This window comes from Leptidea sinapis, chromosome 28, assembly GCF_905404315.1.
Source record: "Leptidea sinapis chromosome 28, ilLepSina1.1, whole genome shotgun sequence".
NCBI classification, from domain to species: Eukaryota; Metazoa; Arthropoda; class Insecta; order Lepidoptera; family Pieridae; genus Leptidea; species Leptidea sinapis.
The window spans coordinates 1,326,560-1,350,897 of record NC_066292.1 but is presented as its reverse complement, the minus strand read 5'-3'; the positions used below and the strand labels follow the sequence as shown (position 1 = coordinate 1,350,897).

The 24,338-nt window shown below is 34.0% G+C and overlaps 2 protein-coding genes across 7 annotated transcripts in view; both read left to right on the top strand.

The window, feature by feature from the left end:
- Positions 1 to 605: 605 nt before the first annotated feature.
- On the top strand, positions 606 to 16,211 carry LOC126973134 (ubiquilin-1). Its single transcript, XM_050820281.1, has 11 exons — positions 606 to 782; positions 911 to 1,097; positions 3,384 to 3,481; positions 4,023 to 4,166; positions 5,535 to 5,673; positions 6,102 to 6,209; positions 7,882 to 8,153; positions 9,568 to 9,681; positions 10,797 to 10,988; positions 12,158 to 12,290; positions 13,280 to 16,211. Exons 1-11 carry the CDS (start codon positions 681 to 683, stop codon positions 13,354 to 13,356), a joined length of 1,566 nt encoding a protein of 521 aa, XP_050676238.1. The 5' UTR covers positions 606 to 680; the 3' UTR covers positions 13,357 to 16,211.
- Positions 16,212 to 20,158: 3,947 nt separating this feature from the next.
- Positions 20,159 to 24,338, top strand: part of LOC126973129 (tubulin polyglutamylase ttll6-like) — a 30,870-nt gene continuing 26,690 nt past the window's right edge. For all 6 annotated transcript variants that reach the window (XM_050820268.1, XM_050820271.1, XM_050820269.1 and 3 more), the window contains exons 1-4: positions 20,159 to 20,269; positions 20,342 to 20,466; positions 20,541 to 20,640; positions 20,730 to 20,907. In XM_050820268.1, coding sequence (XP_050676225.1) covers positions 20,461 to 20,466; positions 20,541 to 20,640; positions 20,730 to 20,907 — 284 coding nt within the window. In that variant the 5' untranslated portion in view covers positions 20,159 to 20,269; positions 20,342 to 20,460. The remainder of the gene's footprint in view (positions 20,270 to 20,341; positions 20,467 to 20,540; positions 20,641 to 20,729; positions 20,908 to 24,338) is intronic.

Genomic DNA, 24,338 nt, shown 5'->3' with positions numbered 1-24,338 from the left:
GTCCTCGAATGGTGAGCACGTACTGGAAGACGCAGTGTTGGTAGGCCCCCCACAATATGGAGCGCTAATTTGGTCAAGATCGCTGGAATACGTTGGATGAGGGCAGCGCAGGACCGATCGTCATGGAGATCTTTGCGGGAGGCCTTTGTGCAGCAGAGGACGTCTTCCGGCTGATGATGATGATGATGTTAGAGCAAGACAACATTGGCCAACATTGTTCTTATTTTTAATTAGTACGCTTTTCATTTACACCTTCAAGTCTAAGTCATAGTTGCGCCAAGCTGGTTTTTAGGTAAAATATTTCGACACGCCTCTTGCACTGTAACGAAAAGCAAGCGCATATAGTAATTATTGTGCTGTAGTGCTGTGGTAGTAGGATTGAAGTGGATGGAGTTGGCTGGTTAATACCAATTATTATATAAACATTGTTCTACTTTTTCTAAGATATATATCAAAGTAAAACTTTAAAATTGATAAAATGTTTTCTTCTGTGCAATGTTAATAAAGGATAATCATTATATTAGGGATAGGAATTTAGTTATTTTTTTTTTATTTTAGAATCTATTTCACACTGGAAATATTTGGTATTTAATGGCGACACTAAGTCCAAACGTCAAATAAAATTTCAGTATACAATTTTGCTGTTCCGCCAAAGTACATAGTCATCACCATTTGATAAAATGGCAGAAGCCCAAGAAGAACCAAAAAAGATTACGATCAACGTAAAAACACCTAAAGAAAAACAACAGGTTGAAATAGAGGAAGATGCAGATATCAAAAAAGTAAGCAAGGCATTGTGAAACGTCTCATGGCGTAATAACATTGTACTGTTGCATACGCAATCATTGGTGACATTTCTCGAATCATTCGGCAATCATTAACACCTAGTTTTATTTTCTACCGGTTTTAGCTTAAGGAAATTCTATCAACTAAGTTCAATGCGGAACCTGAACAATTATGTCTCATCTTTGCTGGCAAAATCATGAATGAGCATGACACTCTAAAGCAACATAATATCAAGGATGGATTGACAGTTCATCTTGTTATCAAGACTCCACCGAGACCAGAACCCGAAGGCGCTACTCGACGTCCTCCAGGTAAGTTTTTATCATTTAATATCTTCATTAATTCTCGCAAGTAATTTTGAAGAATTATCTTTACAAATATTTTATCTGTGATTAGCTAAATCATTAAATACACTTGCATTTCAGAATAGATGTATTGAGCATATAATGTTAAATGTTGGTCTTAATGATGTTTTAAATGTGATTTAATTGCCAACTACTGTAATATTATAAAATGAATAATGAAGGTGATCATAAATTTATGTTAACTAGCATAAAGTTAAACATGAATTATTGAGTAAACATCATTCCATGGATTTAATATGCAAGTGCTTAGCCCATTGGGTCGCAGAGTAACTCCCAAAGAGTGAGAGAGACTTGTATACAGACGGGTGATTCAGTTCAATGTTTTTATATATCTCTAAGTCCATAAAGTAATCCAGAAAAATGTAACAACCTCTTATATTTAACTAAAGCATATCACATGGTTTCTACAAAGAATAATAATTTCAATTCTTTCGCTATTGATGGGAATGGAAGCTTCAGTGATATGTGCAAAACTTATGAATAAGGGAATTTAAAAATTGTGTTAATCAACATTAATTAATTAACAATTTATCACTGTATTTATAATTTGGTAGAAAATTGCCTACATACACTTATGTTCTACTTATAAGTCTTAGGCACTTTCTGGAGTGCACTTTTCTCATTAATTGTATGAAAGCCCCGATAAATAACCACTGTAATCGCCTCTGCATTTGTGCTACATAAATGTTATATTTAATAATTGCGAAGGTTGAGAAATAATTACCAAGGGGCATAAGAATGAAACTACTCTTTTGGCATACTGGCTACTTTTGAAATTATAATAAAAATTCCTAGGAATGAGATGTCAGAGAGAACCTTCACATGACTCTATATTTATATGTAGATTGTTTGACTTTCAATTGGTATTGCATTTGGCTAAAACTTTAAAGATGGTCACTGTGGGAATTAGAGGAATTTTTTGGATATAAATAACAGGGTGGAACTAAAAAAGCAGAAACTGTTCTGCTGTTTTACTGAACAGGATTGTTACCTTCTAATGCACCAACCATTACCACTACCAAGAAATTAGAGGCATGCATCACTGCTTTAGGTCCAAAAAATATCCAGTGAGTTTAATCACAAGCATCTACCAAAGGTTTGACGCACACCAAAGTTTTTGTGGGCAACTTTGTGGGCAAAGAACAGGCACAAATCCTCCTATCTCTAGACATCTGGGATGGTTGGAGATAGAAGTCCACTGGACATATTGATATCATCACAAATTAAATTTATTTTTTTCTTATTACATACACAATGGCACAATCAAGGCTTTGTGTGTAAAGAGCTCTAAAGAGCTAAACTAACTTACTATGTAATTTTTTTTTCACTCTTTAATATCTAACAAAAGTTATCTAGCAAGTTAAGGCGTCTTCTAGGTGAACAGGTGACTTCGATGCATTAGCTTTAATTCACCAATCTTCAATTTTATCTAGTCCATGTTTTGTGAAGTATAGTTGCGATTCTTGTTACTTGCATAGTGCTGTGGTTGGCAAAATAGGGTTTACTACATCAGGTGTTTCTGGCAGGTCACATGTGTAGATTGTGTACAGTACCGGACCCAGAACCAATCCATGTGGTACTCCGGCCTACTAATACAGTAGAACTCCAATTATCCGAATAAATGGGGACCGGGACCCATTCGGATAATCAAATATTCAGATAATCAGAGTTTTTTTTTTTAAATTTTTTGATATTGCACTATTTTTTTATTGAATTAAATGAAAGAAACATGATATTTTCACATGTTTTAAATATAAATAAAATGTACTTATGTACAAGTTTAGAAATAAAAATCATTGTTTTTCAAACATCTCCGTCAATGTAAGCTGTTTTGCTGTCTTCATCTTTGTTTTCGGGCAGCCAGGTCACGCATTCGCTTGACGGTGAGCAGTTGCAAGTGGTCATTAAATCAAAAATACATTGAGTTTAGCAAAATTCTCATTCAAATATGGCTCTGAGATATAACATTTCAAATTATACATTCTGACTAGTATTAAAGCTTATGTTGCATACAAATGTAGGTAGTGCAACCAGGTAACATCTAGAATCAATAGGTATCACACAATAGCAAGCAAACAGATAGCACAGAGTCCAACCTTGGTTAAAGAAGGCTACCCACTACCATACTATAACTGATCTGTGAACATATCAAATATGAATCAGACTACAAACAATAAACAGAATTGTTAGTATTTCATATATATGACAAATTTCTTACAATAATTTTTTCAGCCGATGTAAGTGCAACTCCATTTGGTTTGAACTCTCTTGGCGGTCTGGCAGGCATGGAAAGCCTCGGTCTCGGTCAAAGTACCTTTATGGATTTACAGGTAATATCACAGAAGGGTTTTATGTAAATGTTAATTTTATTAGATGACTTTCGAGACAAAAATCTATTTTGTTTATATTCATATTGATTTTGTAAAATTTTTCTAGTGTCTTATTTTAAACAAATAACATAGTCTTGCCATAAATTTTGTTACAAATAAAAATGCATAATTATTATGGCAGCTAATGTATTTACTAACATGATTATAAGTTTTATCAATATTAGAAGTTCTTAGCAAGTGATATTTTTTGTGTCCATATAGGATTTCGGCAAATACTGACTATAAAAGCAATAAAATCATTTTTAGTTCTGAGAGCTCGCACCTGCCGCGACATTTTATGGTGTTCGATCATAGATCATCTGTATATATCTATTGATACCATGATTGATTATTACTGCAATTGTTTACTTTAAATCTCTATTCTTGAAGTTTCTAACAACATAAACATGTACCAATGAATTTTAAAAATTATAAAAATAATAGTTTCTAAGTTGTTACAATACTTATGGCCAGATTAGTAATTATTATAACATTTTTCCAGGCACGAATGCAACAAGAGCTCCTGTCCAATCCAGATATGTTGAGACAGGTGTTAGATAATCCACTGGTTCAACAGATGATGAATGATCCAGAAAATATGAGAAGTCTTATAACATCAAATCCACAAATGCAAGATCTTATGTCTGTGAGTATATAGATTTAAATATCATATACATATTTTATTGAAAGAGTAATATTATAACAAACAGGTATTTTTTTGATTTGCCTCGATTTATTTTTTCATACTGAAATGACTGAGCAGACATTGGCAATATTGCTTGTGGTTAAAAATAATAAATAATTTGTTACTTACGTTATTTACCCAACATAAAATGTCAAGTATTGTATGAATCTTTATGTATTTATCATTTATTTATATATATATATTATATATAAGAGATTTCCATGTATATAGTCACTCATCATGATATCTCTGGAACCATAAGCCGTAGAGACTTGAAATTTGGTAGGAATATTCCTTTCGCCGAGTAGAGGTCAGCTAAGAACTTACGAATAGTAATAATAAGGATTTTACGAAATTCGACACGCAAGAGTTTTTTTTTTTATTATGAACAGTACAACATCTGTCGGGTCAGCTAGTCATTTATATGTAGTATTACAAGTCCTGACCTGGCAAACACTGTTTTGCCATGTAAGATAAGTACCTAGTCATTGTATGATTGTCATATGTAATTATTTACATTTATCACGGGGAGTGTTACGAAGAGCTATTTCACCCAATTCTTACCGCCGAATTCCACCTTCGCACGACACGCCACAAGTTATGACACCACCTGGATGTGTGGCGGATCTCCACAGTGCAGTTTTCAAGCAGGTTTCTTCAACATACAACAAAGCTGTGGAATAAGCTATATGGTTCAAAAAAGCCCCTAAAAACCTTCCTTAAAGGCCAGCAAAGCTCCTGTAAATCTTGCAACACGCAAGAGAATGTGGGCGGCGATGATCACTTAAAACCTCACATTCTCGCCATTTTATGCACGTTTGTCCTCCTACTCCATAAAAAAAAACATATTTTCACATACCTTCTCCGAACCACACTGCATCTTATAGTATTATTAAGTAGTATTTCGATTGGTTCAGTACTTTCCGCAATATAATGTAACTGAAGGAAAAAACTCAGCTCTCCATGGTGGCCATATCTGGTCACAGTCATTATAATAAACATCTATTTAATATAGGCATAACCGAGAGCCCCTGTGCAGGGTATGCATTTTGGCAGAGGAAACGGCTGCACTTTTGGGTTGTCCAGGTAAAAAGGCTTACCAGTCTCAAGACTTTGTCACTCCAAACACACTCCTGAAAGTCTTTACGAAGGAGAGGAGGTTACTAAAGTTTCTGGAGGAGTTTGGGTTGCATCAATAACAAATAATATATTCCTATACACGAAAAATAGGTTGATTAGATTGATCCACCTCATACTTTTTTGTTTTACAATTATTTACACAAGTAGTTTATGTGTAGTTGTTAAAATTTACTTATTTTTAAATTCAAGCGCAACCCAGAAATAAGTCACATGTTAAACAATCCTGATCTTCTCCGTCAAACAATGGAATTGGCAAGAAATCCAGCAATGTTGCAAGAGTTGATGAGGTCCCATGATAGAGCTCTTTCTAATCTTGAGAGTATACCAGGTAACTTAAAATACGTTTTGAAAACTGTGATGTAGATTGACTGGCCAAATTATACGGAATTATTGCAAAGATGGCATTGTAGCTATATATCGTACAAAACAATTGAGTATGTTATTTATTAATACGGCTTTACTCACTCACGCCATATTAATAAATAATTTAATAAGGACTCACGAAAGTTTTAATAATTTAATTGAGTATGTAAGTCTATTTCATAGACACTTCCTACTTTATTTTATTCCATAGCAACTTAAATGCATAAGCAGAATTTTGTTAGAGCTGTGTAGATACATTATTTGTGTTATAGGTACAATAAATAGACTTCGTAATAGTTGTCATTTATTTAAAAAAAAATAGCTTGTTTTCACTATCAAATTATTTATATATATATTTTATTTATATTTGCTAATATTTGTAACATTTTGTAGGTGGGTATAATGCATTACAGCGGATGTATCGCGATATTCAAGAGCCAATGTTGAATGTGGCAAGCAGTATGGCAGGGAATCCTTTCTCTGGTCTAGTTGACAACTCAGGTAAATTTTTAATCCAGAATATGTTTATGTTGACACTAGAGATGAGTCGTTCGTTCAATTTTAGAGATACGGATCTGTCGACAAAATGACCCCGGTCGCGCGACCCGTTCTATCGATTGATTGCTTCTGTTCCGGACAGTGGGTCATGTCTCAGAACCAGAACCGTTGCCACTTGCAATAGTACTATGTAATTGCTAAGTACCTGCTAACTAATACACTTATAAGTACTAGTTACTAAGTAGCGGCTGACGAACCACGCATGGGTTCTTATGTTAATATTCTATATGTATATTATCTAAAATAATAATAACTTTATTGTCCAATAAACCTTTGTTTACCTATACATAGATATTGTTGTGTGAATTTCATGTAATTAGAGTGCCCGCCAATGAAAAGAAGAAAACACAAATTATTTAAGAAATATATTATGTAATGAATGAATTTACAATGGAAGTAATTTAATAAAAGTTATGCGTTCAAGACAGCTCATGCATACTTTCGATCTAACGACTTACGGGGGTGTGCGCGGGCGGCGGCGAATGGATGAGTCGCGACGCTCAATCTCGACCCGTTCGATCGCACGGGTTTTGCGACCCGGGTCTTATGATTCGTTCATTCGCGAACGACACATATTTAGTTGACATTCCATAAGTTCTCATAACCCCACTCGCCCAAACTCGAAAAATGTTGCAAGCCCAATAAACTCCATTACTCAAAACTAAAACCATCACACAATAGTTTGAATTACCTTATATCTCGCCATTTAAATACATATTATATACCCTCTTCGAATTTGATTATTTCATATTTCCTAACTCAAACTTAAGTGAATCTAAACCTCTGCTACAGAGCATACTGCCATCTCAAAGGCCAGCAGTGCATCTCGTGGCCCCTGGTATCACTAAAGATTGTGGCCGACTACTTTTACTTTCCATTAGGTGCGCCAGTTGCTTGTTTGCCTCACAAATATAGTGGAATACTTATAGAACCTACCTTAGTCTAATCTATTATAAATAAGTTGAAAACTATAACTGGAACTATTTTTCATGAAGTTTGTCTATAATCTATATAGCTACAGCTGTATTTTATATTTTAATTATAATGCCTCTCAGTAAATAAATAAAGCTTAGCCTAACTGTTAGGTTAGGTTAGTTATGTCTGTCGTGGATCAAATATATTATAATACTAGCTGATCCGACAGACGTTGTTCTGTAGATAATAAAAAAAATACTTTTTTATAAGAATTTACCAATAATATTTCAAAACATCAAGAATTTTCTCACAACAGAACTGTCAAACCTTGCGCCAATAAATTCTCTCACAGGAAATATGTCCATACAAAAGAAATATTGGATTTAAAATGGGTCCCAAATCAAAATAAAAACTATCCTATCTCTCAAGATGGACCTAACTGCATTCCATGAATTAATCTCCATTTAAATCCGTTCATTAGTTTAGGAGTTCATCACGGACAAACAACGTGTCACGTAATTTATTTATATTAAGATTTAAGGGCCTATAGAAATGTTTATTTGCCTCTCATTATGTTGTCTCCCAACAGTTTTTTCGTAATATTATTTTAGATTATATTATATTATTCAGAATATCATTAAAATAAATTTGTCTTCTTTTCAATGTAGTTCAAATGCAATGTTTCATTCTTACTTCTCAGATGGTACAAACCCACAACAGGGTGCTGAAAACCGTCAGCCATTGCCAAATCCCTGGCAGCGAGGCGGAGGTGGTGGTGGTGCAGCCCCAGGATCTGGCACCACTGGCAGCACAGCCCCCGGTGTGCTAAACACTCCAGGAATGCAATCATTACTACAACAAATGTCTGAGAATCCACGGCTCATCCAGTCTATGCTGTCTGCTCCGTACACAAATAATATGTTGCAAGCTTTTGCTGCAGACCCAGATATAGCAGCACAGCTTATCAATCAGGTACATGTTACATATTACACATTATCATCAACAAAATATTTTTATTCATTCCTGTTTCCTTCTGTTTAAAAGATATTTAAATATCCTACTAATATTATAAATGTGAAAGTTTTTTTGACTCTTGATGTTTTGTTACTCTTTCACGCAAAAACTACTAAACGGATTTTGATGTATATATAATATAATCACATCAATCACATCAGAATAACACATAGGCTATAATTTATAAAGATATGTGTGAATTATTCAAAATATAATGAAAAATGTCAAGTAAGTAATGAAAAAGTCTGCCATCTGCGAGATATTCTGGCGTGCGCACCAAAAACTGTTGGGAGTTACACGTATATAATGACTAATGGAAATGTTCATCATAAATAGTTCTATTAAAAATCCCGCGACAGCATAAGATAATTGCTTACACAAACATATTGTCACAGTACGTCGTCCAGGCGAACTACGTCGCTAGTCTATATATATAAAAATGAATTGCTGTTCGTTAGTCTCGCTAAAACTCGAGAACGCCTGGACCGATTTGGCTAATTTTGGTCTTGAATTATTTGTGGAAGTCCAGGGAAGGTTTAAAAGGTGAATAAATAGGCAGATGCTGCTAAATTAAATAAAAACAACAAATTTGTTTTTCCTTTGATATGTCCATACATATTTATTGACGCACGGTGTGACAGTTCTGCTGTGAAACAATTTCATTACGACAGCAGGGTGCATATTTTACGAAGTGTTTTTTGATGTTATGATATATTTATGACAAATTCATATAAAAACATTATTTTATTTATTATATACAGAACAATGTCTGTCGGGTCAGCTAGTATATCATAAAAATAAAGTTTTTTTTTTATAAATTTGTTTGAACATGCTATTGTGCCTCTCACCAGTCAGACATTTCATATATTATATTATAGCCAGTTTCATAACGAATACAATAGGCTATCTACAGTAGCTTTACGGCCGTTTTCAATAACGTATCTCTAGTTACGCATACATTGCTGTCACTGTTTAATGACAAGATCTAATCTATGGATACATAAATACATCTATGTACACTACATAGACATAACTATGGATAGTTATGTCTACATAGTGTACACTAACGGCTAAAAGATAGCCTTAATTTTTTTAGTCCTATTAAAAAAGGGCTATCTTGCCGCGTGCTGCCCTTATTGCCTTCGTAAGCCTCAAGTATTTTATGATAAAACAATAATTTAACCACGGGGCACAACTAGTGTTGCAAGAAAAGACATTTACAGGACTGTACTGTCCACTATTTCACATTCTGCATTTGTTCATGTAACATTCAAATCAATTCATTTCCAGTAACTTTATATTTTTGATCAATAGGCCCGTTGAAATTGTTTTAGAAATATCTTGACGCTTAAATATTTTCTGTTTGTTTTAGAATCCAATGTTTGCAAACAACCCACAGCTTCAGGAACAAATTCGTGCCATGATACCACAGATGTTGAATCAATTACAAAATCCTGAAATGCAGCAGATGATGTCGAATCCACAGGTAATATTACTATAATATTATGTCAAAATATCAATATCATGTTATTTATATACCCCCTTATTTATAATGGTCCGCTAACTTAAAACAGCCGCTAAGGAGTGTTTTTTCTCATTCTGACTTAGGTCAATAGAAGAAGACAGAGTGAGAATTAACAATCCTTTAAGTTAGCAGACTATTATGAATAAGGGGGTTAGATTAAAGATCAAACACATAACACTTATGAATGTCAAAACTTCATTTTAAAATACACTTCGGAAATGGTTCAGCTGGAATAAGAAGTGGCAAGAAATTCATGCCACTCTAAAATCAATTTACAGGTTCATTGCTTTACAAATTATTTTAATTTCAATCTATATTCAAAGTAAAGTGATGCAACCTTGAAGGTGCATAAGTAAGTACAGATAAATTTGAATTGAAAAAAGCTCACGAGTTAGCTATGATTATAAATAAACAGATATATATGTATAAGAAATATTTTTTTACAACATGAAGCAAAGGTCCCGATGATAGGATCATCCAGTCACCAGAGACAACACAGTAGTGCCTATTTAGGTATGTTTTATTTATTTAATATGACAACCTCTAGGCTTTAGTTTATAAATATCATACAAAACGTTCTGTGTGTCACAATCATTACTACTTATCTGTATAGAAAAATCATTTCTTTTATAATATTGATTGCGAAATATGTTCGTAATTGAAAACAGCGACATTAGGAAACTAACAGACATTAAGAAATTCTCAAACATTCTTGTACATAGTTTGGGAAACGAATGTGCGTCTGCATTTATCCAATAGAAATCTTAATCAGTAATAAATCATCATATTATGTGATCTTTAAAGTGATATCCCTCACTTCTGGGATTAGTTAAATTAAATTTGCAACCAAAACTTATAAACTTGGTATGTTTTGAGACATCTCAAGTCGATTTCCTAATATAGGAGTCGAGCAGATTTACGAACCATATGTAACTCTATTAGCTCAATGGAAGAGCGCTCGGCCGGAACTCGAAGGGTGGCGGGTTCAAGTCCCGCATCGTTCATAAATTTTTGGTTGCAAAGTTTAATTGAATGATATGTGAACTCGGAGTGACCCTTGTCTCCATCCGTTCCAGGCGCTGAACGCGTTGCTTCAGATCCAACAAGGCATGGAGCAGCTCCGGTCGGCGGCGCCCTCGCTCGTCAACAACCTCGGCTTCGGCGCGGCCGCCGCCCCGGCGCAGCCGCCCGCGACCCCCGCGCCCCCCGCGCAGGGCAACCCGCAGACCAACCCTCGACAACAACAGAATACGGAACTCTTCACACAGGTATTCTTGCACTACCAGCCTTGTAGTGCAGCAATCATTTAGATTTTATATTACAACTAGCCGTTCCCGCCGGCTTCACTGGGCGAATTTTAATAGGAAATAAATAAGAATAAAAAAAATTGCCATAAAACATCTAGGATAAATTTCGCATCGAATGGTGGTAATGGATGTTTCAGACCTTTCCAAATCAATCAATCAAATAAAAATCAGTTTATTCACGTAGGTCACCGAAATTACACTTATGAATGTCAAAAAATTTTTTCCTATTGAATCTACCGCTACTTCGTAAAGGGTTGAGCTAATGAGAAAAAGTAGCAAGAAACTCATTGCCACTCTTTTATATCAAGATTTACATTTAAGTACATCGATTTACAAATCATTTCAAATTACAATATAATACGTAAAATGTAAAATGTTGCAACAGACACACTCAAACGTCAAATAGTCAATGTCTTACATGAGTAAGTCAAAAAAGTAAATGTAAATTAATACAAAAGTTATTGAGTACAGTAGCTGCATCATCCACATACACCATAAATAAATGAGGATCTCAGGGGGACTACAGATGAAATGAGTCAAAGATAGTATTTGTCATAGTAGTCATTGTCAAGTATAATATATATATAACTAGCTGACCCAGCAAACGTTGTATTGCCATATAAAGTAATAAAAAAAATTTTGGGGTGTCAAAAGTAGATGCAACCGATTCTCAGACCTACCAAATTTATCATACTACAATTATTTAAGTATTGATCCATTGCCATCTTGCAACCCTATAGCGGATTTGTGGATGGAACTGAATAATATAAAAATCGCGGTATCTTGATTTTATGAAAAATAAATGGCTGTGCTGGAGACATTAACAAGGAAGAAAATAGTGGAATAATTTTTTTAAGAAATTGTAGCGTGGATAAGCTCTAAATCTCATCATGGCATGTTTGGGGTAGTCTTTTTTCTGCTGTGAAATGACAGATCATAGTAACATTGTTATGAGTAGATGAATTTGCATAAATCAGGTAGCCCATAATTATTAAAAAAAAATACTTCTGTGTATCAGTTCAACAGTGTAGGGTAATTTAAAGTACCGTCAATGTAAAGTTATATGTTCACTTTTTCTTTTACTTGATCACAAGCATACTTTATATTGATCATAACTATTCGGATTTCAGTTTATGCAACGGATGGTTGCAGCCATGGCAAATGATCATAACAACACCAACCAACCTCCAGAGCAACGCTACTCACAACAACTGGAACAGCTTGCTGCTATGGGATTTCTCAACCGGGATGCCAATCTGCAAGGTACTTATTATAGCTTATGCTATGATTAGAAAGTCTTATTCTTTGTATTTGTGCATAAAGGACCCAGATATACATGTGTCTAATCGGATCTCCATAGTCCATGATGAATTTTTTATGCTAAAAATTAAGTTAGTTGTGACTGTCTAACTTCCTGCTAATTATTAACAAGGATAATAATAATTAGAGCATATTATTCAGATTTAATAATAAATGTGAGAATTAACCCCCATCAATGGGCGATGTCTGTGTTCCACAAACACTATGTGGAATCTATTCTACTTAGCCTGAGCTCTATAGAGCTAACTTAGACTTTGCTTAGACTTAGCGAGTTGAGTCGAAGTCCGCATTTATAAACATCGCTTTGAGTTCGCGCTTAGCTTAAGCACTTAAGTCCACCATAACGCCGACTTTGGGAAAACTCAGACTTATTAATCGAACAAAAAGGAGATCAGCAATTCAATTCAACAAGCAGTTTTTTAACGTTTTAAAATTCCTGTATAATATAAAACACCTTCGCACGACTCGCCATAAAACATCATCCCCACTATTTGGATGTGTGGCGGTCCTCCACTGTGCGGTTTTCAATGAGCTTTCTTTCACGTACTACGTCGGGACGATACGACATGGGTACCTTCTAAAAAAGCGCGTACACCTTCCTTAAAGGCCGGCAACGCTCCTGTGATTTCTCTGGTGTTACAAGAGAATGTGGGCGGCGGTGATCACTTAACACCAGCTAACCTGTACGCTCGTTTGTCCTACTTTTCCATAAAATAAACAAGGTGTTCAGTTTTTCACTGAACATCTTGTCATTGCGTGGCGTTGTATTCAAAGCGCGGTCGAAACACAACTGAAGGAAAACTGCGTAATAGACGCGTAGGCAGAGTTTTGCTTCAGACAATTTTTGAGCGTGATTGTGAGTCTCTTAAACATAATTTTATTATTGCTTGGTTGTAGTGTAAAAACTTAAATGGTTTATCATTTATTTTCAGCGTTAATTGCAACATTTGGAGATGTTAATGCTGCAGTGGAAAGGCTACTTGCACTCGGACAACTGTCAATGAGCTAACATACTCGCGTATAAGTCTAATGATACAATTCAAATGCCACAGTTTTGAGATACTATTTATACACAATTATTCTTCAGAGGCCAGTCTGCTGTTCTTATTATTGCCATATACAACCGGAATTGTCGCAGTTTTAGTTTTACCGGCTTTTATAAATGAATAGTATTGATGACAATGGTAGAGTTTAAGGTTGGTCAGTCCGAAGACAGGCACTGAGGAATTTTTTATTATATTTGGATGTAAAGTGGAAAATAATCAGAATAATTTAAATGGTCCTTTAAATTATCTGCAATAACAAACAGAAGGTCCACTATAATATGTATATATAAAGGGCAAAGATGGCTTTGGAAATTTTATTCCGCGGTTTTGGTTTCTAGGTGGTGGGTATCAAAAGCTATATATACTTTTAACTAGGCATGCATACCCGGGCAAGTGATATGCGGGTTTTGAGTGGGTCGTCACTAGTTTAATTTTACCAACCACCTGTAACCAGACAACTTTCGAATACGGAAGGGTTCCATAGTTCTCCCTATAACGTACTAATTCCCTATAATGAATAATAGCTATTGGCATTTTAGAAAGAAAGTTCTGTAGTTGCAGAATAATATTTTATTGCTAACTTATTTAATTTAAGTTTATTGTAAACTTATTTAGCCATCATTATAATGCAATGTACAGTTTCTATGTAATAAGGGTCAATTTCTGCTTTTCGTTTTTTATAATACTAGGTACTATTCATTCAGATAATTATTAAATAGCTGTTAATTTTTTCAGTGCCAGTATATTCAGAATCATGGTCCAATTGCAACCCCCCACTTTTAGGATGTAGTTGTTTTACATCCCGTATAAGATTTGGATGTTAGAGATTTTCGATTATGGTAAATATGTTTGCAATAATTGTTATTATATAATAATAATTCATAAAATATTTTCATATGGTGCAGAAAGATTGCATTATAAACTGCTTGTCAGGATATTGTGTCTAACTAAAGTGTGCATTTGAAAGTGGACCTTCTGTGATAATTTGTTTTTCCTTCATCAATAATATTTTTATCTCAAATCTGTGGCCAAAGTCGAAATCGGCTATAAAGTATGTGAATTGATAAATATATGTCAATCTTACAGCTAAATATAATTACTATCTATCATTAAATTTATTATCCATTCCTCTTCGTTTTAGTTGATAGAATTTATTTCTTATATAGAAATAAATTTACTCAAGTGTAAAATTTATTTCATATGTAAAGATGTAATACTTTTGTTTGCACTTGTTTGTTTATACTTTTTATCTTCAATTATTGTAGCGAATGGTGTACATAGATGCTTAAAGGTGAAATGGGAAGGCCACAGAATGTATTGAGCTTTACATTTTTGTGTTTGTACAGTATTTTGTATTAGCTGCTTAAAAATTCTTATAAAGTATGCACATAAAAATTTGAACCAAACTTCGGGCATTAAAATCTGAATTATTGGTATTGAGTAAGACAGTTCCCACCAAAGTCAATGGCCTCTCCAAATATGGTGGCAGTTAAGAATTCGCGCATACTATAATATACTGCAATATAATAATAAAATTAATATATTAAATATATTTCAAATAACCAACCCTTACTGTTGGTGTTATGAGTCTCTGTTTGAAGTGAACAAAGTTTGGCTAGAACTGTATTTCACAAATAAATGCATTTTTCACACCTAATTTTATTTTATAATATTTGTTACGACATACTATATCTCGAGTTTAGTTTGCACTAATAGAAAATGCTACAAACGTTGTGACTGCAAATAATGTTGTATAATAAGTTTTAGATTTCCTAATTACTAAAAGTTAATGCAGTATTACCCCTATAACGCGGTACGCTTATAACGGTTTGCCATATCACGCGATTTCAAAGGCTAATAACACGGGCATATCGCATATAACGCGGGGATTTCCCACATACATATTTCTGTATTGTGAAATTTATAACGATTTGTACAGTTAATAATTAGCTTGGTGTACCTTTGCACGTGTGTCAATTGTGTTATTACAAAAAAAAGTTATTTTATTAAATTTGTGCATTAAAACCTGAATAAAATGGTAAAACTAGGCAAACAAACTGGAAATACTTGTTGCAAATTGTGATTAATTATTATGACGAATTACGAGGTAGTTAAAACGCGTTATAAGAGGACGTATCTTTTCCTATAACGCTGTAGAGTCGTTCCGCGTTATAGGGAGATTGTCTGTATATAATTTTTATATTCAATTAATACAAATGGTTGTATTGATGGTGGGTATTTGATAAGCTTATTAAGGATTCGAAATTGTATGGTTGTATTGTATATACTATCCGCCAACGCTGGTATCTTGAGCAGTAACTATGGTAGTGCCCACTTATGTAGTGACGCGCCGTGTTGCTGTCTATCGTAACCATTATTTAGGCATACCTTAGTGTTGGCGCGAGTATGATGGCCACTTTCGCTTTTGTCTACTTTTGGTGGTAGTGTTTTAATAAAACTGTGTGCTTTAATTTATATTCTTATAATTCATAAGTTGTTAAAAAAAATATCCGAAGCGTTTATTGGATTTTTTGTCGGTTGACCAGAATTATATTCTATGACGGCTTGAGTTTTCACTTTAAAAAGTTTCAATATCAAGCTAAGGTGATACTGTCATTGTATGTTTAAATTTTTGTGGTGAAGCATTTTGGTATTCTTATTGGAATAAAACTTCATTTAAACAGTTTGTATTGTTGATTTTAATGTATTGATATAATAATACATAATTAATTATTATACTTATAATTATTATAATCTTAATCGTCGACAATTTTGTTTTGAGTGGCTGGTCTGTGACAGAATACAATTACAAATACAATTATTGTTTTATTTATCTAAAGAAAACCTATTTTTAGGTGCTCTTTCTCTGTTTCCGGGCAATTGTGTTTGATATTTTTCGTAGAAATCACACACAGTTCTTTAATATTGTGAATGGACTTGTTATAAGGCCCCATTTAACCTCCTTTATTATATTGTGTGACGTTCATGGTGTACATAGATCTGATAGCAGGATTCAGCTATTGCAATGGCCATTAGCATAGTAATTTATACGTCTAGATAAAGCATCTTGCTACTAGACAACCGATGAAAATGGGGCGGGTTTAATACTTTAATGTGCGTGACAAGCTACGTCTTACGCTCGCAATTTGTATGTACTTTGTGTTAGTGTGCGTTCATTGCTAAAAATAGAGGTTAACAGTCAACCTCAATGTTTTTCGACGTTTTCACTGCTGTCACACTCTATCCAGACGTATAACTGATCTAAGTACGACTTGGAAATGTAAGTTCTTATGTCTAATCTAGTGATAAAAGGAATCAATGACAGCACCCACTTGATGATAGGGCTAATCAGATATGCTTTTCACTTCGAGCATTGGGTTAGAAGAGCAAAGAGAATTTAAACACTACATTCAAGAGACGGGAGTGCCATACAAAATAATGAGAAATGTCGCTTGTATTGTATTGCACTAAATCTTGATACCAACATAATCAACAAATGACGTAATATCAGAGCTGCCAATATAATAAATATATAGGGTTGGAATCAATACATCATTTTTATCAATAACTTATTTATATATATAATGTCTAATTTTAAGGTTCTCTTTTGTTAATTTTAATATACCTAACCTACCTAAGCAAAGCCTGACAAGTTTAAACTAAGGGATACGTTTTAATTATCTCAAAGAAAAAACAATTAACATAATTAATATTTTATTAATAGTTTTGTTTTGCGTTGTAGTTTCGGCTTAGACAGTCTTTGGTATTCGTTTTTCAGATGTTGCAATAAAGTCGTAGGTGAGGGTCCTGAATCTGAAATTATAACAGAATACATATTAGCAGAAGTTAGTTAACCCTAAATTTTAGGCTTTAGATATATTTTTGCTCATCATAACCACAATATAATGCAATAAAAAAGATTTAAAAGGTAATAAACTTATTAATCAAAAATATAGATACAATAAAATTAAGTAAATAAAAATAAATTTAATAATAATTTAAAATAAAATATCGACAATCGATATAAAAGTGTCAAACACTACAGATAGATTATAATATTATAATTTTTATTCTAGATGAATTAAATCAATACTTTATCACTTTAAGCATTCTTTATTAGCTTATTATTTGTTCATAAGTGCTTACCTTTCTATATCCAAAAAGAATTTAGCCATGAAAATTCTCTCACTCCCACCTGACCAGCCAGATTTTAAACCACATATTGTACATATTTTTTATTACATACTTTTATAGCTAAGAAAGTCTTACGCATTTATTATATAAAAAATTAAGCACATTACCCTAAATAATACACGAATAAAGTAAAAGAAAACGAAAATTCGTAACTGTTAACAGTCACTTTTATTTTGAATGAATGGCATGTCACGTGGCATCAAACCAAAACAAGCAAGAGTCGAATATATGTCAGAGCGAGACAGCTTTTGTCGCCATTATTTTTAAACCACATATTGTACACATTTTTTATTACATACTTTTATAGCTAAGAAAGTCTTACGCATTTATTATATAAATAATTAAGCACATTACCCTAAATAATACACGAATAAAGTAAAGGAAAACGAAAATTCGTAACTGTTAACAGTCACTTTTATTTTGAATGAATGGCATGTCACGTGGCATCAAACCAAAACAGGCAAAAGAGTCGAATATATGTCAGAGCGAGACAGCTTTTGTCGCCATTATTTTAAGCGCAATGCCATACATATTCGAGTTTATTAGAGAGTTGCGCCAGGCTGTTAAAAGAGTTCGTTATTACACACTATTTGAAGTTGTTAGAGTGGTTGACCAATCAGTCTTTTTGTAAACAAAGATAAAAATAATATAGAGAAAATATTTTCGGTCTCTACCTACATAGAGTCTGACGAAGTGAGCAATGGAATACAGTGCCGGATTAACCACGTAGCATTTAATTGAAAATTCTTAATTTTTTTAATTAACGTGATCCTAAATGTTTATAAGACTATCTACTACAACTAGTTATTGCATTTTTGAAACAAGTGTTGTAAGTTTTTTTTCATACTTAATCAAACAAAAAGTCCTTCATACTTCGTTGTTATAAGAACAATTGCTTTTTATTAAATAACTTTCTTTAGTGCCAACTAAGGTGTATTTGGCGGCGCCTATTTCTGTCGTGAAGTAAGTGTAAACATTATTGTGTTATGGTCTGAAGGGCGCCGTAACTAGTGAAGTTACTGGGTAAATGAGACTTAACATCTTATGTCGCAAGGTGGCGACGCAATTGTAGTGCCGCTCAGAAGTTTAGGGTTTTTCAAGAATCCTGAACTGCACTTCATTGTAATGGGCAGGGCGTATTAATTACCATCAACTGAACGTCCTGCTCGTTTCGCCCCTTATTTTCATAAAAAAATATTCAAAAATCAGTCCCTTATAAAACTGTATAGCAAAAACGGCTACGCCGCCATCAAAAGACCACGCCGTCGCCGTGAAATTGATCGTCGGTGCTGAGTGGGTGCTCATATCTAATCGGGATAAAACTTGTGTAAGTATTATACTAGTTGTGTTTAGGCTTATTAAAATTATCATGATAGGTTGCTTAATAATGAATGCCTATAAGCATATCTATATCTCTATCATCTATATAAACTGGCCTAAACGTCAGAATTGGTCTTTAGGTGATTGCAATGAAGACCGCAGAGATTTTGGGTATTTGTGCGGTGACAGTGAGCAAAATATTAATTGAAAATAAAACCACCGAAGAATTTTTATTCACCTCGTAAAACTGGCACTAAAAATAATATTCGAAACAAAGTTGATGAATTTACTTTTTCAGCAATAAGACGAAAAGTGCATGCTTTCTTTTACAGAAGTACCTACAACCTACAGTAAAAATGTAAGTATGTGAACAGTAGGTACAGATTTTATGTATAACTTTTATTTGTTTAGATTTGAAAGAGAGACATCTCAAGACGTGTACTCTTTGTTTAATTAAATATAATAAACAAATTGCTTACTATTTTATTACTGCTAAGTAAAACTGGCACTAAAAATAATATTCGAAACAAAGTTGATGAATTTACTTTTTCAGCAATAAGACGAAAAGTGCATGCTTTCTTTTACAGAAGTACCTACAACCTACAGTAAAAATGTAAGTATGTGAACAGTAGGTACAGATTTTATGTATAACTTTTATTTGTTTAGATTTGAAAGAGAGACATCTCAAGACGTGTACTCTTTGTTTAATTAAATATAATAAACAAATTGCTTACTATTTTTATTACTGCTATTTGTAAGAGCGACATTTCAAGCCAATTTCCTAATATGGAAATATTGGGGTTGAACAGGTTGTGACCTGTGAGAATAACAAAGACATCAAATCAAAATTTATGAACTTTACGTGACTCGAACGGTGGCTCAGCGCTCGCACGGAACGCGAGAGGTCACGGGTTCGAGTCCCACAATAAATTTTGTTTTCAAATTTAATTTGGAAAAGAAGGCGTCTTATAATATCTCATATAGGCAGCGAGGATGGTTTTGTAGATGGAGCATTATTAAAAAAATATATATATATATATTTTTGTTTTATGTATGAAGAATCAAAATTATTAGACTACTTAAATAAAATAATTAGATTACCTAGAAAAATGTTGATAATCTCTGAATTGTCATTTTGATAATGACATTTCTTTGTTACATTTCTGATCTCGAACTATAACGTAGGAAGGAATTGGTATAGACTAAAAATCAAATTTATGAAAAAACTGCTGTATTGTCACTGTCAATTAAATAGGACTGATTTTCAGTTTGACAATAACAAAAACAAAAAACAGACGGTACTCAATAAATCATGTTCTTGCAAAATTTTAATGAAATTTGAAAATTATTTAATCAGTGTTTGTAAGTTAAATAATAACTACGTTGTATTTTAATTTTTGGTGTTTTTATAATGTTTTTGAAAATTATTTTCAGGGAAACTTCAGGTTGTTTTTTAGGCCCCTAATTTAATATATTAGTAAGGATCACAGAAAAAAGAAGAATGCATAGTCTTTTAATTTTCTATTAATAATTAATTAAAATAAGTTAATTAAATGGAGGTAAGTCTTCAAAAATTCAACATCGTTTTTTATAATTTTTTCAAATTGATTATAATATAATATACTTATTTAAGTTGGAGTTGCAAGATGCTTGCTTTCATGGTGAAGAACTAGCACCACCCCAGGCCGCTAAACAAAACTTACATTTGAAAAGAAAAAACACTAAGGTCCCAGGTATATAATTTCAAACATTTCCTGCTCTAGCTAATTATAAGTTGGGCTCATTGAGAATGATATCAGAAGAATATTTTAATAATTTTCAGATGATAAAAATGTGATCTGCGATCAGAGTAAAGAAGATCAAGCAGAAAATCTTTCTTCATTACTTTTATATAATTATGATAGTAAACTGTATGCAGAGGATGACACATCACAGCCAACCTCTCGCACAGCACCAATCATACCAATTGAGGCAACTCGTAAGAAAAAGAAACGCAAGAGGTAATCATTCTCTTGGCGATGTTATTTTTGTTATGAAAAATGAAATTTGAGACATTCTATTTCATGTACAATTGTCATATGCTGTAAGTACTTTCCCCCTTATTCATAATAGTCCGCTAACTTAAAGCATTGCTAACTCTCACTCTGTCTTCTTCTATTGACCTAAGTCAGAATGAGAAAAAACACTCCTAAGCGGCTGTTTAAAGTTAGCGGACCATTATGAATAAGGGGTTTGTAGTGAGAATAACTACACTACACCTTTCAAATGAATGGGTGGTAGGTTTTGACTTTCAATAAGTGATGTCACATCCTGTTTTGAATAAAAATATTTGAATTTGAAAGAAATAGCTACTCTAAATACTATCTAAGTATATTCTTTTTAAATCATACTCAGTTTGTTGCTGTGTTGGTTTCATAACTGAGATAAATCACTTTGCTCACTTTATGCATACAATCTACCAGTTCTTTCTTAATCTGTCACGGCTAAAGCTACCTTACAACTGATAAGACATGTAGGTCTATGTTTTTTTTAAACATTGTCAGGCTGCACTTTGTGCTTGACTGACAGCCAGAGCTGACGTCGGTCAAGAGTAGCTATAACAATGAAAACATATGAATGTGTATATTTAGTCCACCGCTGATGTATTGCTACGCGCGTACAGCTACGTCGCGCTGACGAGAATCGTCTTTCGAGCACTAAATACCATCTCAATATATTTTCTAATATTATCATAAAATAGATTTACTTTTAGTCTGGGTTGGGACTGTCAGACACGACTTTGTAGGTTTATTAGTGTATGTAGTATCATTGTTTCAATATTCAAATGAAATAAATATGCTATGAAGTATTCTATTATTCCTACTATGGCTCCTGTGGAAGGTATACCACAAGTTTGCCAATGTCATGTTAAGGTAGACCACCAAGCTTTTCTTTTACTAATTTTAATGGTTGTGATTGGTGCTTAAGATTGAAACAAGTTTTATTTTCTTATACCTGAAACAAATATACATGCTGTTAGGACTATAAAGGACAAACACAAAAATAATTACTTAAATTATTTAAAATAAGTGCTATTTACAACTTAATCTTATTTATTTTAATATATTTACACAAAATATATACAAAAGGAGTGAAAACTAGGGAGAGGAGACATTTAAAGGAAGTTGGGCGGGGAATTTCAGGAGGTATAAAATTGTACAAAGAAGGTTGCATTGCTATGAAGTACTAAAACGCGTATTATAATTGAATTTTGACATTAGATGATACTTTTTGAGTAAGTGTATGAACCATTATTAATTATTATTTAAATTTTAAATTCTTATGTACTTTTATAAAATCTTGTTTTACTTACCTTGAAGAAATTAAAAATACGTTATGAATGTTCAAAGAAAAACAAAACAATTAAAAAAATAAAACGATTGACAGTTTATTTATAAATCATTACGCAAAATTGCATAATAAAGCTCTGGAATACTCTCCTAGAAATGGGTACCCCAAAACATCACTTCTTAGGCACCTTTACGAAGATGGTACGGCCTCAGTAAGAACCGATGAGGTTCTATCCAACAGTTTCCACCCCAGTGCAGGAATCAGACAAGGATGTATAATTTCTCCATTACTGTTTAACATCTACACAGAACAGATTATGAGAATTGCTTTGGATGGTTGGACAGACGGTATCACTATTGGAGGACAAAAAATATCGAACTTACGCTACGCGGATGATACCACCCTCTTCGCAAGTAGCATCCCTCATATGAAAACGTTAGTTTTGATTTTGGCCTCAGAATTAATCGCAGCAGGACCAAATTGATGATTGTCGACCGAGCTAAGAACAACTCGCCAGAGGTTAAGAAAGTAGAAAATTGCGAGGTTATTGCGAGTAGCCTACTTTCATATACCTGGGGGCACTGATTTCAAATAATTGCGTCTGCATAGACGAAATCAAACGACGCATGGCAATCTCCAGATCGGCTATGGATAAATTGAGGAAAATATGGAAGGATCGCAATATCACCAAAACCACCAAAATACGACTTGTAAGGGCTCTCATATTCCCCATATTCCTCTACGCTGCTGAGACATGGACCCTACGAGAAAGTGAGAAGGAAAAGATCAATGCTCTTGAAATGTGGTGCTGGAGAAGAATACTCGGTATATCGTGGACGGAATTCCGAACCAATGAGACCATTCAAAGGAGCTCGGCATCAAACAGAGACTGTCTACTACGGTACAAGCTCGCATTCTCACCTTCTTCGGGCATGTATCGCGACGTGGAAGCGACTCCATAGAACGCTTAATAGTGCAGGTTAAAGTCAAGGGCACTATACCAAGTGAGGCAAGCTCTCGACGGTACTCTGCATGAATGCACGAGAACAGCGTCAGTTCGCGACGAGTGGCGTCGCATTGTGAAACAGGCCACTAACCTCGACGTGACGACCACGACCACTCTGACAAAATTATAACGCCGAAGAAGAAGACGCAAAATTGATCACACGCCCCCGCGCTACTTCGTCATGCATGCTACAGATACGTTTACAAAACTTTTTTTACATTGTTAATGAAAATGTCCATAATAATAGCAGGAAAAAATGATACGAGACTTTATTGTTAATGGATAACAATAAATTCTCTGCCTACATTCGTATCCGTATGAGCTTCAAAATTGATTCATTTGAAAAAAATAGTACTGAATATATATAACTTAATAATTATAATTTGTTTGATTGTACGATGGAACCCAAATAAGTAATAGTCATATGTCCACCCCCAAACATTAAAAATATAATATGTATTGAGTATTCTTCATATATTTTAATAATAAAAAGCACAACACAACAACAATACACTCTTTTGCAAAAAAAAAGGGCACCTATTACCACGGTATACGTACTGGTGTGCATTTAAAGTGCCATTTTCTATGAAGACTAACTCTGTACGGTCCAATACATTAATCGCTGCCCAAAACATTACTGAGCCTCCACCATAAATTTCTTCAAATCAAACTTCTGCAAAACCTTCCCCTTGCTTTCGCAGTACTCGCCGATGTCCGTCCTCACCATATGGTGATATTCTGGCTTCATCCGATAATAATACTCTACCCCAGTCCTCTTGAGTCCACGTTGCACAATTTCGAGGTAAGCTAAGTCTAGCAACTCTGTGCTTGCGAAATAATTGAAGGCCACGGGCTGGTCGGCGACTGCATATATTGACAGTCCATAAGCTGGTTTGCACACCTCTCACTTCCTCTAGAGGTCGACATAAGAAAATTTGCGATTTCAAAATGCCTGCTTCACCAGGATGTCATCTCGAGCCAGACCCAGACCTTCTACTGACGGAACCAGTCTCTTGATACCGTTGATAAGTCCTCTGGACACTCTCACATTTAGCCTCTGTGGGACACATAACATTGACTACATCCTTCCTCAAG

What these genes read in the sequence shown, in the direction of transcription:
- LOC126973134 (XM_050820281.1), top strand. Translation starts at nt 681, where the DNA reads ATGGCAGAAGCCCAAGAAGAACCAAAAAAGATTACGATCAACGTAAAA. An exon ending in CAGCACAGCTTATCAATCAG is followed by an intron (nt 8,154 to 9,567) that starts GTACATGTTACA and finishes TGTTTGTTTTAG; the next exon opens with AATCCAATGTTTGCAAACAA. An exon ending in AGATGATGTCGAATCCACAG is followed by an intron (nt 9,682 to 10,796) that starts GTAATATTACTA and finishes CATCCGTTCCAG; the next exon opens with GCGCTGAACGCGTTGCTTCA.